Below are 13,404 nucleotides of genomic sequence, written 5' to 3' on the forward strand. Positions count from 1 at the left end.
TTATTTCAACTCTTCTGAGCCTCTTAGGGCTCCCAAGACTGAAGGGTCAAGAGATAACCCAACTGCACATTCAAGACATCACTTGTAAGATATTTTTTTTGACTTAGCAGCATAGGAGAGTTAGACAACTTCAAAGTCAATGCCAATCATCTGTTTTATTATCAGATTATTCAAAGCTAAATGAACAAACTATCAAAACTAAATACAAAACGTGACATAGGCATAAGAGCAGTGATTCTGTAGGGCAACAAAAAGAAATGTGTTAAAAATCGATGACTAATAAAATTATTCTTCTTGTGGAACATCCTTGCTCTGTGTTTGCACAAAAGAGATGGTCAGTTTTTCTCCAGAAACTTCAAGCTTCTGCAAAGCTTTACAGAGAGCATGAAAACTGCAGTCCTTTGGTCTTGTGCTCAACTAGCTAATATTACAATAGGTGTGCCAACCTTTTCACATATCTATGCATCTTGTTAGTACCAGCCTTTCAACAAAAAATATACTTTGCATCCTGTGCACAGGAAAACTATAGGATTTACAAGAATTTGAACCTAAGCTTCAAGTGTAGATTCCCCACATGATCAATAAAAATGATTAAAATTCTTACCAATGAGGTAAAAAGTGCTGCCATATTTTCTAAATGTTATGCATTTAAAACACATAGACCATGTTCTGCAGGAATATAAATGCTTTAAGTAAGTTTATTCACCACCTATCTTTAACAGATCTTGTAGAAGTGAGGTAAAAGCCTTACTATAAGAGCTACCCATCAATAAATCTGCCTTTCTGTCACAACAACAAGCACATTTTAAAAGAAGTAGATTCAAATAGTAACTTTCATAAGAGTACCAATGTCAGGAAGAGTAAATTCTTATTTCAAAGATACAGTTATGTATCTGTGTACTAAACTGTGTGCATATCACTAAATAAATTACACAGAGTTTTGAATTACTTTATTTTGTCTCCAAATTTTGTTCCATTAGAGCTAAAGCAATATTCTCTTTACCCAAAGAGCAGGATCTCTATTCCTACTCTCTAGAATAGTCAAACGTAGTGACACACATTCATATATTTAGAGACATTATAAAACCAGACTTTCTTTTATAGGATGTAAGCAATCCTTTAAAAGCCTATAAATTCAAGGATCCAAAAGTACACTAAAACTCATTTTTCCATATTTACAAGAATGGGAATATTGTGTCAGTAGAGGATCTTTCGGGAGGATATTCCAAGCTGACATTCATAGTCTCAAACAGCTCTTTCCATATATTCCACAATAGACAAAGATGCTTGTTTTATTACACTTGAAGTATGTATTCTTTTCAATTCCATTCTGTGTGAATATAAGAAATGAAGAAAAAATAAACAGTGGTTGGAAGTTCAGATTCCTGTGAGATGCTGAGCAGAGCAATGAAAAAACTTCTGGTGCAAATATCCTTACAATCCCTAGCAAGGGAATTAGTACAAATTCATGCATAAGTGAAAATCACCTTATATAAATACGGTAGCTGTGAAATAAATGGGATCCAATTAATTATATGTGGTTCTTCTGGTTCCAGCACTATGACAGCCAAAAATCTCAGTCAGATGGTGAAGATATTCAAGGAATTATTTTAAATGCCCCATATATGTTTACACCCAAGCCTGACAGACATGTAGGTTAATTGTAAATACCAAGACTCTCCATACCTAATTATGCACAAATGCATATTCTAATACTAAGGCACATCATGCAAAGATGCAGTCTGTTTATCTACACTATTATCAGGCCAAATTCAAAAAGCTAGCCCAAAAATGGTCTTTTTTTTTATATATATAATAAACAGAACCACAAACTTACCCTACAGTAGGTAGCTGAACTCCTGACACGAAAATGAAAAGTTCTGCAGCTTATTAACAGACAGCCTTCTTAAGGCTGTTGTTTTATCTCAATTATTTTGCTGAAAATCAAATGACTATTTTTTCAAATGCAAAATATGTAAACTAATACTGTGATATGTTTACAGGTGTTTTTGCACTGTTCTGATGCTAAAATGCCTTGTGCTTTAAGTGGAATTTTTGCAGGCCATTAGTTTGTTGTGCAAACCAGTGCCCTTGGGTATTTTTAAGGGAAAATGAAGATAGGAGGAAAACAATCTAAGTTGTTTTGTCTATATCAGCACAGAAAGGTGTATTTCTTGGTATTTAATTCCGCTAAAACTACACCTTTTATACATACACTCTCAGTGGCAATGCTGTAGTGACTATCAAAGCAACTGAACTACATGCTGAGGCTTTTTGCAAGTTCCATCATAACGTGCAGTATGCTTTTAAGATAGGAGCTATCCCCAGTGCATCAATCATACATAAAGAAGACTGGAACCTAATTTTCAGTCCTCTGATCCCCCAGTGCCTCTTTTCTTTTCCTTGTTTTTTATTGGGAGTAGAGACAGAAGGCTGCCATGAGATTATTTCTATGGCAGCTTCCACTCCCCCACCGGTTTTCTGCTCAGTGCCTGTGACTGACACTTAGTTCTGCCTGAAGGACAAGGACAGGACAGAGTTCTGAGTGCCAATCAATGGAGCGTGGCGCATCATGTAATTGGAAAATATAGTGCTTCTGGAATGAGGACATCATTCTTAGTGCAACGGACTTAGCTGCGGTCAAGAGAATTATAACTGGGTAATATGTAACTCACATTCATTTTTATTACTTCTGATTTAATGTGGCCAGTAGAAATGAACCTGAGCTACAGAACTGGGGTACTGATCTAAACTTCCTATAATTCAGCAATRTTCATCTCAGCATTAAGACCCCTCGCCTCTTTAATACTTTCATTTCATCTGCAAGGCATGAGACCTTTTCAGCCTAATCACCCTAATCTGATGTTTCTTCATCCAAGTTATCTGTACAGCCAGTTTGGTGCATACCACAGTGTAGTACAGCAGCCCCACGTCAATAATTCAATGAAAGTATTCAAATTGCACAACCCCAGCCTCAGGCCGTCTTGTACTGCTACCTACCCATGTTCATTATGCTCTTCCTCTTTCATGGATGCTTCCTTAGAAAAATGATGCAAGATTTACTTAGGAAGAGCCCAACCTGTATTTCCAGATAGTCTACAATGCTCCACCTTTCCAAAATAAGCAAAATGTGGCTCACAAAGATTTGTAATTTGCTATGTTAACCACCTCTTGAGCCATACCTTAGCAGTCTCCTTAGCAAATTCAGGCCACTTGTTACGGATTCCACTGCTGACAGGAAAAGCAAAGACATGTGTAGGATTTGCCTGAGGTCACAGAGCAAGTGAATAGCAGAATGACAGTAAATAACATTGCTTCTCTTTTTACTTTCTCTTCTTTCTGTAATTTCTAATGGTATCTTCTTACCTTTCAAAAGGTAGGTAAATGTATTTAGAAATTCTTCATAGGACTGCTCATGGCTATTAATAAATTGATCAAGGATATTGTTGTTTAGGAGTTTTTCCTCCATGATCCACAACCTTGATAGTCAAGATCAGCTTTATTAGGCTCCTTCTGCAATAAAAAAGAAAGAACCATATATTTTTGAAGGCAGAAAAAAAATTAACTGAAGAATCCCTAGTTCACACAATGAATATCTGATTTTTCTTCTTTCCTTGTGAAGGCCTGATCTCTTTCATCAGGATTTTATACAACAATTTCCCCTACATTTCAGGAAACATAGTTATTTTAAGTGTAAAGAGAGAGATTGGCAGCATGCTTGACTAGAATTTATGTTCTCAAGTAGCATGTGGACCACAGAAGTGCCGATCTCTCTCAGCAGTGTTCCTTCCCCCTGATTTTAAGTTGTTCAGTTTTACAACCTGTCAGTCCCCTGCTTTCTTTGTCAAAACAGTGACAACACTCACCAACATGCTGGATTTTATGACTGGGACACCTGTACATTCAGAGTTTGGACTGAGTCCATCATTTTGCAGGTGCACTGTTCACTCTACCGTCAAAGGCAGTAAACCCAGATTTCAGAGGGACACATTAAATCATGCTGACGTGTGTGTGCACTGAGACAGCCCAGGGGACAGAGGGTATGATGGAATGAGGCAGTTGCACAGAAAAGCGTAGATCCCATCTTGCCAATGGAATAAATGTTGGGAGCCGAAGGAACACTGTGGATGCTTTTCTTCACTTGAAAGCTCCACTCCGCAGTCAGTCAGCAACAGCTTTGCAGTTGATCTTAATTACTTCAACAGACTATAAGGGAAGTAATGGCCCTGAAAGAGCTGTCAGCGAAGTTAACATTGCCCAACACTTGTAAAAGCTGTGTAAATGCTGTTGTTAACATTGTTTAATACTTAATAACATTACTGATTTTTCATTTATATAGAGCCTGGAAGGCTCCTGGAAGTAGAAAACTCAGGCCAGGGCATGAGTACACATAACTGGCAAACCCTTAAAACACAGGTGTCTCACACAGTGGCAGATTAACTAAAAATATGTAAACAACTAGTTGCACACATTAACCRTGATAACAGCGCAAGAATGTTTTATACACTTAGTGGTTGCTTTCATGTGTCCCCATGTTTCTTGCCTTGATTTATCACAGCATTAGAAAGTGTCTTTTGGGAATGTAAGCTTAATTCCTCGGCAAAACTGCAGATCAGCTACACTAAGAAAGGGCTGTCAAGCTTATTTAAGAAGTTAAGTAAAATCGATCAAGAAATGTTCAGGGYCTAGCAGGAAAAGAAAGCATGATTTCCAATGTCAAACTAATTCTGTTGGACTGACACATCATGAAGAAGGCTCATGTTCTGAAGATACAAAAACACATGTACACACACATGACCTAATGCTTAAAAAGTTTTTTAATATTTTATCAAAAATAAGCCAGTATCAATCTCTCTGTGGAGTGACCAAGCAAAATATCATTTAGTAGACAYTCAGAGTGGTTTGTGCAAATTATGGTTGTTTCAAAGGGAAGCAATGCCCTCCTATTCCTCATTACTGTGCAGTTATCAGAAGCACTGTCTGAGGTACATTTCATTATATGAATGACTGTAGTGATTGGTAAGCCTACCATCAAAGGAAAAAAACATATATATCTCTCCATATATTTAACCAAGACTAATGGTAATGGCAACTTTTTGTTTTTCTGTGGCACCTGGCATGTAGGCTCTCCAAGTCTTTCATAAACACTACTGAAACAACACAGTAGTCCTGTGAGGAAGAGCAAACAAATATTATTCTGTTTTCTCATCTATAATTGAGTCAAAGAGAGTTTAAATGACTTAATAACAAATCAGAGGAGGGCTGCCAATACAGCTTAGGTTCCCTTACTCTAAAATGTTCTAGTAGGCTAGAAAATTCATAGGCAATTTGGGAGAATATTTGCCTCATTATCCAAACACAACACCAGCTTTCTCAGTGAATGCTGTATTTCACAGCCACCTGAGCATCAATTTGAGAATTAGTGCCCAGATTAAAGTTTTAGCAAATTTTTTCAGCTGAATTTTCACTCAGCTGCCCAGCTTCTACTTTCTGCACAATCTGGGAAACTTTACTTCAGGTTTTAACATCCCCTTCTGGTTAAGCTCAGAGGGGTGTGCAMTTTGGAAAAACACCATGTTTTGACTTGCTACAGTTAGCTAGGAACTGCAGTGCTGAATTCAACTTGACAAAGTGTAGAAAAACTACATTTGTAAAATCTTGAATATCAGCCTCATAAAAAAGCAGTACTGGATGCCCTCAGAATATAATCCAATATTTATTATCTGAAATCTCATGACCTACTTTAGAGAGGAAGTTATCCCAAAGGTTTTACAGTAATATATTTCACTGAGCCTACATATTTCCCCCTAGCATGCACTTCAAAATATACGCATTGGGGGAAACTTCCAGTGCTACTTTTTTAAAAAATAGCTGAGAAAATTCCCTGGGTTTCCAAGCATAGATAAAGATCGCTTTCTCCAAACTGGCAACTTTTTTGCCAAGGAAGGGACCAAATTTTCATCCAAGTCAAAGCACTCCGCCCTGAGCAACTGCCCTACAGTCAATATAGTTATTACAGGCTGACAATAATATAAGGCAGACACTAATATGTCAAGACATCTTGATAAAGGAAATAAAATAACATACAATCTGTATGCCACATTCCCTTAATTTTTGTTCTGAAGAGCACAAAGAACACATTGAAACTTGGGTTCGCTTAACTACTTGTTCTTTGACACATCCTAAATTGAAAAAGAAGGGAGAAAAACAAACCCAAATTGTGTTACTGGCATCCGTCTGTTCATTTTGTCTCTGTTGCAACTGAAGGACTGACAGTCCAGCACAGATCTAACCTTCTCTTGCACTGCCATAATGTTCTATTTTACCTCTGCAGAAGTCTGGAGAGCACAGATAGGAAGAACCAACAGATCCTAATGACAGGCTAGTTTCCATCGGACAAACACCCATTTAACTCACACAAGGGTACTGCTAGAACTACCTGTCCCAACTGTTCTCTGAGGAACTCTCTGAGGAACTGAGGAACTCTGAGGAACTGCAGGGTGCCGTTTTGTCACTCTAGATCAAAGCAAGCATAGTTATTGGTATTTGAAGAACATCCACTATTCCTAAACTGAACATATGTCTAGGCTGTATGGTACTAGAGATGTGTTCAGCAACTTATCTCAGCATTTCAAGGTTTGTTGCAGTTTTGATTTTCCTTCCAACTTGATTTTCTGCTGTTCCCCACCTACTTTATCCCTGAGCCTATGAACACCATACTGTGTCAGCTGCTGAGAAGCTTTGTGCCATGATCTCCTGAAAGCAGGCTCACCGGGAGCCTTTGCTAGAGAGCACCACAAAAAAAAAAAAAAAAAAAAAAAAAAAGGCTGCATCAATCAGGTTCACAGCATCAAGGCAATGACTTCTTTGAACTTTTACAGAAAGGCAAAAATCTAGGTTCTTTTCATTTAAAATAGTGGATTAAAATCATCCCTAACCTATGAACTGGACACAACCAAACCTGTAAGAACGAAATGACTGTCTTGTTCTCCTAGGGAGTAACTACCCCTGAAATCAAGAACTTAGCTTCCTTCTCCCAAGAGGTATCAAAGTAACTCAGAGGTTTCAAGGAGAGCCAGTAGGGATATCTGATCCTTCCCCTGTGTTAGCTCTGAAGAGTTTTACAGCCAAATATCACTAAACGATGCATTCAAGTAGCAACTATACTGTCTTTTTGCATTTAAATCCTGCTCATCCATCCAAATTACTGTAATGAGGTTTCTTGAGGCGATCATTCATTAAGCTTTGCTGATCATCAGCAGATTGTGCAAAATCAATTTTATTTCCCAAAATGCAGTCATCTTCCCAGCAGTTTAAGCCACACCAGAAATCTTTGCAGTGAATCACAGAGGCAGGTCAACTGAGTATTAGCATGATTTCAATTACACAGTTATTAATTCTATTACACAATGAAAAATGTGGCGGAACATCAGCTTCCTGTTTTACACTGCATTTTTGAGTGCTTTATTATATTTCACTTAAATAACATATGGGTAATGAAAGCAAAATCAAGGTTTTAGATTTTTAAGCTGAAAGAACAGTAAACTGCCCATCTCTACAAACTCACCAAAATCTTACATGGTAGTAGCATTCATAAAAATATATACTAAGAATTCTGGCATAGGTTAAATTCAGCTTTCCATACTATGAGCTTTTCTATTAAAAGTCATTCTCAATAAAACTAAGGTTTTTCAGGAACATGTATTCATTTATTTCAGATCACTGTTTGCACATGTTAAAAATGTTAAAGATTAATATATCCAATGTTCCCAGGATTTKGTAACCTATGTGTGTGTAAGTTAGATTCAGCTCAGCTCCATTCCAGTGACATTTTACGCCGTGCCAGCACTGGACAACACCTCATCCTTTCCCCTGCACAGCTGCTATAGTGACTACACCTGTCACAGCTACTTTTTTCAAAAGAGTCTTTAACATCTCAGATCTAACTAACATCACATAAAAGCAACCCTATCTTACAACCCACAATACCAAACCAGCAACAAACACTTCTTTAACACCTCTCATCCTTAGAGCTTTGAAGCTTTGGTCTGAACAAGAGATATCTTCATTACAGGGGCTCTTTTGGCCTGGCTGGTTCAGCCAGAAGGGAAGGGAAGTTGTTATCACCAGTAAGGCAGAGGGCAGGGGAAGGCAGTGAGGAAATACCTCAGCAGGGTGACCTCTTAGGCAATGCRGCTTGGGCACAGGCAAGTCTTAAGAATGCAATAATATCTCAAGGGACCAGGTACAGATTCATCCCCCTTCAGGGTTGGTGAGAAAGGAGGCTATGACTGTGGACATTACAGTCGCCTGCCCAACCCTGCCCACCAGGCAGCAGTACCAAAAGTATCATCCCATCTATCCTTTGACAGGGATATATATACATATATATATACACACACCCATGTATTTCTCAATAACTTGCTCAAGGAGACTAATTTAATAGACATATGCAACATTACCAGGGAGTGTCTTAGGTCCTAGATTGTTATCAGTTCAGTCTGAAGAGCAGGGATTAGTGTTTCTGGAGAAAAGGCTCTGGAGGAAATCTGATTTCTATCTTCAGTTATTTTACCAGCATTTAACATACCATTGAGTCAAGAAGATGCTAGATTAGTATTTTCGACAATATTACAGCAATTAAAAAAAAAAGCAGTAGTATCATATTTCTGTGCAAACACAGTAAATTTGCATGAGAAGATTATGGAGTCAAAATTATTTTAAACCCAAGTACCTTCTGCTCCTGAAATGGGCAGCACAACCATCTTTCCTTCTCCATTCCCTGGTGATTAATTCCCCACCCTTGTGGTCAGATAAAATAATAACCCACCTAAAAACTGAAACTAAACTGGGCAAATACATATGTCCTTTTTTAAATACATGTGTTTTCTAATGTGCTGCACAGCCACAAGATCACTAGTGCCTACACAAGGGCTCAGTGGGAACATGCAGTAGAAGCACAGTAGAGATGCAGGATTGCCTTTTTTTTTGGCAGCAGGTCCTATCTGTTTATGCAACTCTGAAAGCAGCTCTTCATCAGAAACAGGGCTCACAAACAGCCCCCAAGCTGCCTTCTTCCACGTTAGCAGAAGCAGCTGCTATCAGGGCACGCATACCTGTGCAAGCGCTGCAGCTGCTATCAGCAGCTCTTCAGCCACTGTGGGAAAAGGAGGCCATGCACAGCTGGGGCTCAAACAAAGGAGAAGCCTGTCTTTGGTATATGTTTTTGCTGAGTATGGACTATGCTCACATATCTTAACAAACACCCCAGGGTGGCACCTGGAAATGGACCAAGTAAAAGGAGCTAGCTGGGGAGCATCTTGAAGGAGCAGGAAGTGTCCTGTGTGGGGCAGCACAGACAGGCAGGCAACTTCTAGCAGGCAGGTAACTCTCCTGGCAGTGTTGCCGCTTGTCACCCTGACATGTGCAAAGCTACAGGCTGCAAAAGCAAAGCCGCCCTGCTCTAYGGTCCTGCCCTACTTCTCTCCTTTCCCCCACCTCACTCACCACCTGCAGCTCAACAGCAGCTCCCAGAGCTAACCTTGCAGTAGAAAGCTCCTGTCATGAGCAGGTGCAGGTCAACTGAACTATGGGAAAAAAATGTAAACAGAAGATGTTTCACTTACAAAGGACAAAAACTTTCAAGTGATGTTACTTGCAGCATCTCTCAATTCAATGAGATCTGCGATGGCTAAAGGTCTAATTCCAGTCCTGTTTAGATCAACTGGATGTTTGCTGCTGCCATCAGCGGGTCCCGAGGGCGCACGCTTAGTGCATCAGCAATCTGCTTGAACAGGAGCTGCATCTGCTCACATAAGTGCATTACTGCGCCTCAAAGCTGACCTTTGCCGTGGTCAAAACCATGTGCCTTTCATGCGCAACTAGCATGGGCTTTTAAGGGATATATCCACAGGCTTTAATTGATTTTGTTTGATTATGGTACTACTATCTCAGTCCTGTGCATGATCAGACAGTTGTTTTTCATGAATTTCCATTTGCTTCAAGGGTACTGCCCACTTTAAAGACCACACAGTGCCCTATGCCAAGGGTAACATTTCCCTTGCACCAAACTCAGTTCTGGAACACAGTAGCCACTGTCCCCTGGAGTGTGATCTTCCTTCATTGTACAAAGTACAGCTGGATTTAATCAACTGTTTTAGATGAGGCTTCCAAAAAAAACAAGGTCACTCACATGTTAAAAATTGTATACTGATGTTTTAAGACAAGATAGAAAATTGAAGACTCTAAGACTCTCTGTGCCATTTTTCACAGGTTGCAGCCTGTAGGTCTTGGCTAAATTTCCAGCAGAACATTTACATTCTGGCTCGCTAAACTTAGGCAAACAAACAAGGTGGCCTTCCCTCTCTCTGCCTAACTGGAACGTGTTACTGCAATCTACTGTGAGCCAGCTAAGTTACATCTCAGAGATGACTCTGCTTTACTGGCAGCAAATATGCTGAAAAGCCTGGAAATATCTGAATGCAATTTGGAATGATTTGCAATGAAGAAAATGTAAACCACATATCATTTTTAGTAATTAACTGCAGAAGAAAATGAAGCGAGACAAAGCATTTCCATGACAGTGAGCAATCTCTTGGAAACAGACCACCTATGTCAATGTTTTTAAAATACAATTTGTAAAGAAAAAGGTCTATCTGTTTATACATTTTTGCATGGGCYCACTGCCAAATAAATTCAGGATGCAAATCCTAGGTGTTATTGCTATAAACTGGGCAGTTCTGAACATGATTTTTCTGCCTTTCCAAAGCTACTTGCTGCAGCTCCTCCAAAGCGTTTTATCGCTGTTGGTTATTGGAAACCAGCTTGGACAGACCATTTCCCCATCCAAAATTGACATGCTATTGCCAACAAACTTTAGTTTTTCTGTCCTCTCATCTGAAGTAATTGGAAAAAAGAATTTCTAAATATAAGACATGTTAACTGGCAGAAGAAGAATAAAACAAATATTAAATATTAAATGAGACACAAAGGGGGAGACTTTTTTGCTTTAAACATTTCTACATCTTCTGCCAGCAGATCYTTTGATCAGACACTCTAACAAGGATTAGACTATGTCAAGCACTTGGACAAGAAGCTGCCAAATATCATCTAGGCACTACTAGAAACAGAAACAAACCTGATCTGAACACCCTTACATGTGATGGAAGTTCTTTGGCTCTGAACACTGCAACTAGAGTCTACTCTTATCCTGTATCAGTAATAATATCAGGCCCATATGAATGTTATAGGACACAGTGCCTTGGAGCTATTGTATTTCAGATGAGATACATCACCACATCCTCTCTACATTACAGTTTTTAAAGGTCTCAAGACAATTTCCACAAACATTCAGTATGTTTGCTTTCCTTTACTAATCAAATTTCATTTCTATATCTCCTTATTTATATTCTCAGTGAAGCTTCAAATGGAAGATGAGATCTTTCGAAAATACTACACAGCAGATGCTGTAATTCAGGGATAGGTGAAGTAAGGCCAGGACACCAAACCAGGCAGCTATGAAAAGCAAGTTGTTTTCCAGCTTCTTCCATTTATTTACTGTGTTACGTAATACAAGTGAATTATCCTCTGTGCCCTGCACTGCTAGCTGTCAAAAGGATATRTTCCCAGAGGACTTAGGAGTCTAATTATTTTTCTTGGAAATAAACTCTGTGAAACTGATGAAAAATGCCACAGAAAGGTGCAAAGTATTACTATTCTTTTCAAGTCTGATCAGCAGGCTATTGAAGTAAGGAAAAAAAACATTTCTAATGACTTCAGTGGACTTTAGATTAGACTTTCATTCAGTCCTTACTCATTGGGTTGCATGCATTTGTCATTTCCTTTGTTCTATTTCAATGTCCCAATCTACCTATCAGCGAGAATTTTTAGAAAAGCAGTACAGTAATCCATACAACGTGGGTTTATTTTTCTTTAGCAGWTATTGGAACTATGCTTTATTTGAACTCAAAAATTACTTGAGGCTTTATTTTTATATTATAGTGACACTGAAAAAATCAAAACTATAAAGATTGGGGGCTTGCCAAGTTTTGCAATGATTAGCAATAAAATAAAAAAGAGCGCAAGCTGCAAGCCATTTACAATCTAAGTAACAGACATCTACTTTCACTCTTGTCTGGGTCTACCTCAAAGAGTTAAATCTTCTAAAGCCAGTGGTGGGTTCCTTGTTATGCCATCTGAAGACAAGAGAGGAAAGAAAAACGAAAACGGTTGCAGCCAGTTAGCCACAGCAGACTGAGTTCCCAGGAGCACATCTGCAAATTAAGCAGATAGATTCCCCTGCATCAGGCAGGCCTCTCTAAGCCACAACCCCCCTGTGCAGTCGGAGAAGATTCCTCAAAGTGCTCACATTTGAATCCCAATTACATAGAAAGATTTCGGAGGACGCAAAAACCCTCTTTCAACCAGGTACGTCTAACTTACTGTTTTGCTCAAAGCAAACTTGATTGATAGTCAGCAAATGTTTTGAGAAATACTGTACAAAAACTTACTTTCTTAACTCTTTTCATGGAGGACTTCAAAGTTCTTCAGGTGTCTGGATAGGATTTTCTTTGTGAAGAATTTGGGAGATGCTTTTCAGGGGTATGCWCTTTTCCTTTTGTAGAAGGATACCCTGCAGATCAGAGAAAAAGAAAAAATATATAATATTGCAAAATAAATTTAATTCCACAGTGTGTTCATGCCACGTTACAAGTAACTGCTGACTGCGGACAGAATTTGATGGACAGCAATGAGTATTTACAAGACTCCATGTTATCCTATAATCCATTTACTTAGAGTATCTAATCAGAGTTGTTTCAATAGCATATTTTTTAACTGAAAGGTACTTTTGGTTTGCTACAGTTCATAAGATCAAATCATACACTATACAGTAGCATTCTAGCAGTTGTGAAATTGTCATGAATATAGTTTTTTTTAATATTCACAAAATAAACGATAATATGAAAAGTCAGTTTAAACAACAATATTGATTACACCCTGTTTTCCCATTTAAAATGCTTTTGTGGCCTAATCAAGGAAACGGCACAAAACACTGAAGACCAAACAATTACTCCATAGGATCAAAGAGAACAGTAAGCTAGAAACACACTTTGGGAGTCACTCAGTGCCTAAACATAGGAACCTAAGGACATTTTACCATTCCTAAATAGTCTAGGACCTAGGACACAGGTCCTATGGGAGATTTGCAGCCTTCCATAGCAGCAGCTAGAAGACAAGGCAGTACATGAAATGACACCTGATGTTCAGGCTCCTAAATCTACTCTTTGTTGTCTGAAGAATCTACTCTTTGTTGAATGTCTAAAACCCATTCATCCCATAATTTCTAGTGAAGATTTATAAAAAGACAAAGACATATGAGCTGACATACTAGTAAGCCAGTTTCTA

General features: G+C 38.7%; 1 protein-coding gene across 3 annotated transcripts in view; it reads right to left on the reverse strand.

The window, feature by feature from the left end:
* Positions 1-13,404, reverse strand: part of CUNH11orf74 (chromosome unknown C11orf74 homolog) — a 38,568-nt gene that overhangs the window by 24,710 nt on the left and 454 nt on the right. For all 3 annotated transcript variants that reach the window (XM_026034751.1, XM_026034752.1, XM_026034749.1), the window contains exons 2-3: positions 12,510-12,631; positions 3,367-3,513 (exon numbers count right to left, since the gene is read on the reverse strand). In XM_026034751.1, the coding sequence (XP_025890536.1) occupies positions 3,367-3,469 (103 nt within the window). In that variant the 5' untranslated portion in view covers positions 3,470-3,513; positions 12,510-12,631. The remainder of the gene's footprint in view (positions 1-3,366; positions 3,514-12,509; positions 12,632-13,404) is intronic.

Source organism: Nothoprocta perdicaria, unplaced genomic scaffold (genome assembly GCF_003342845.1).
Source record: "Nothoprocta perdicaria isolate Ctin4 unplaced genomic scaffold, notPer1 scaffold_15, whole genome shotgun sequence".
Lineage (NCBI taxonomy): Eukaryota > Metazoa > Chordata > Aves > Tinamiformes > Tinamidae > Nothoprocta > Nothoprocta perdicaria.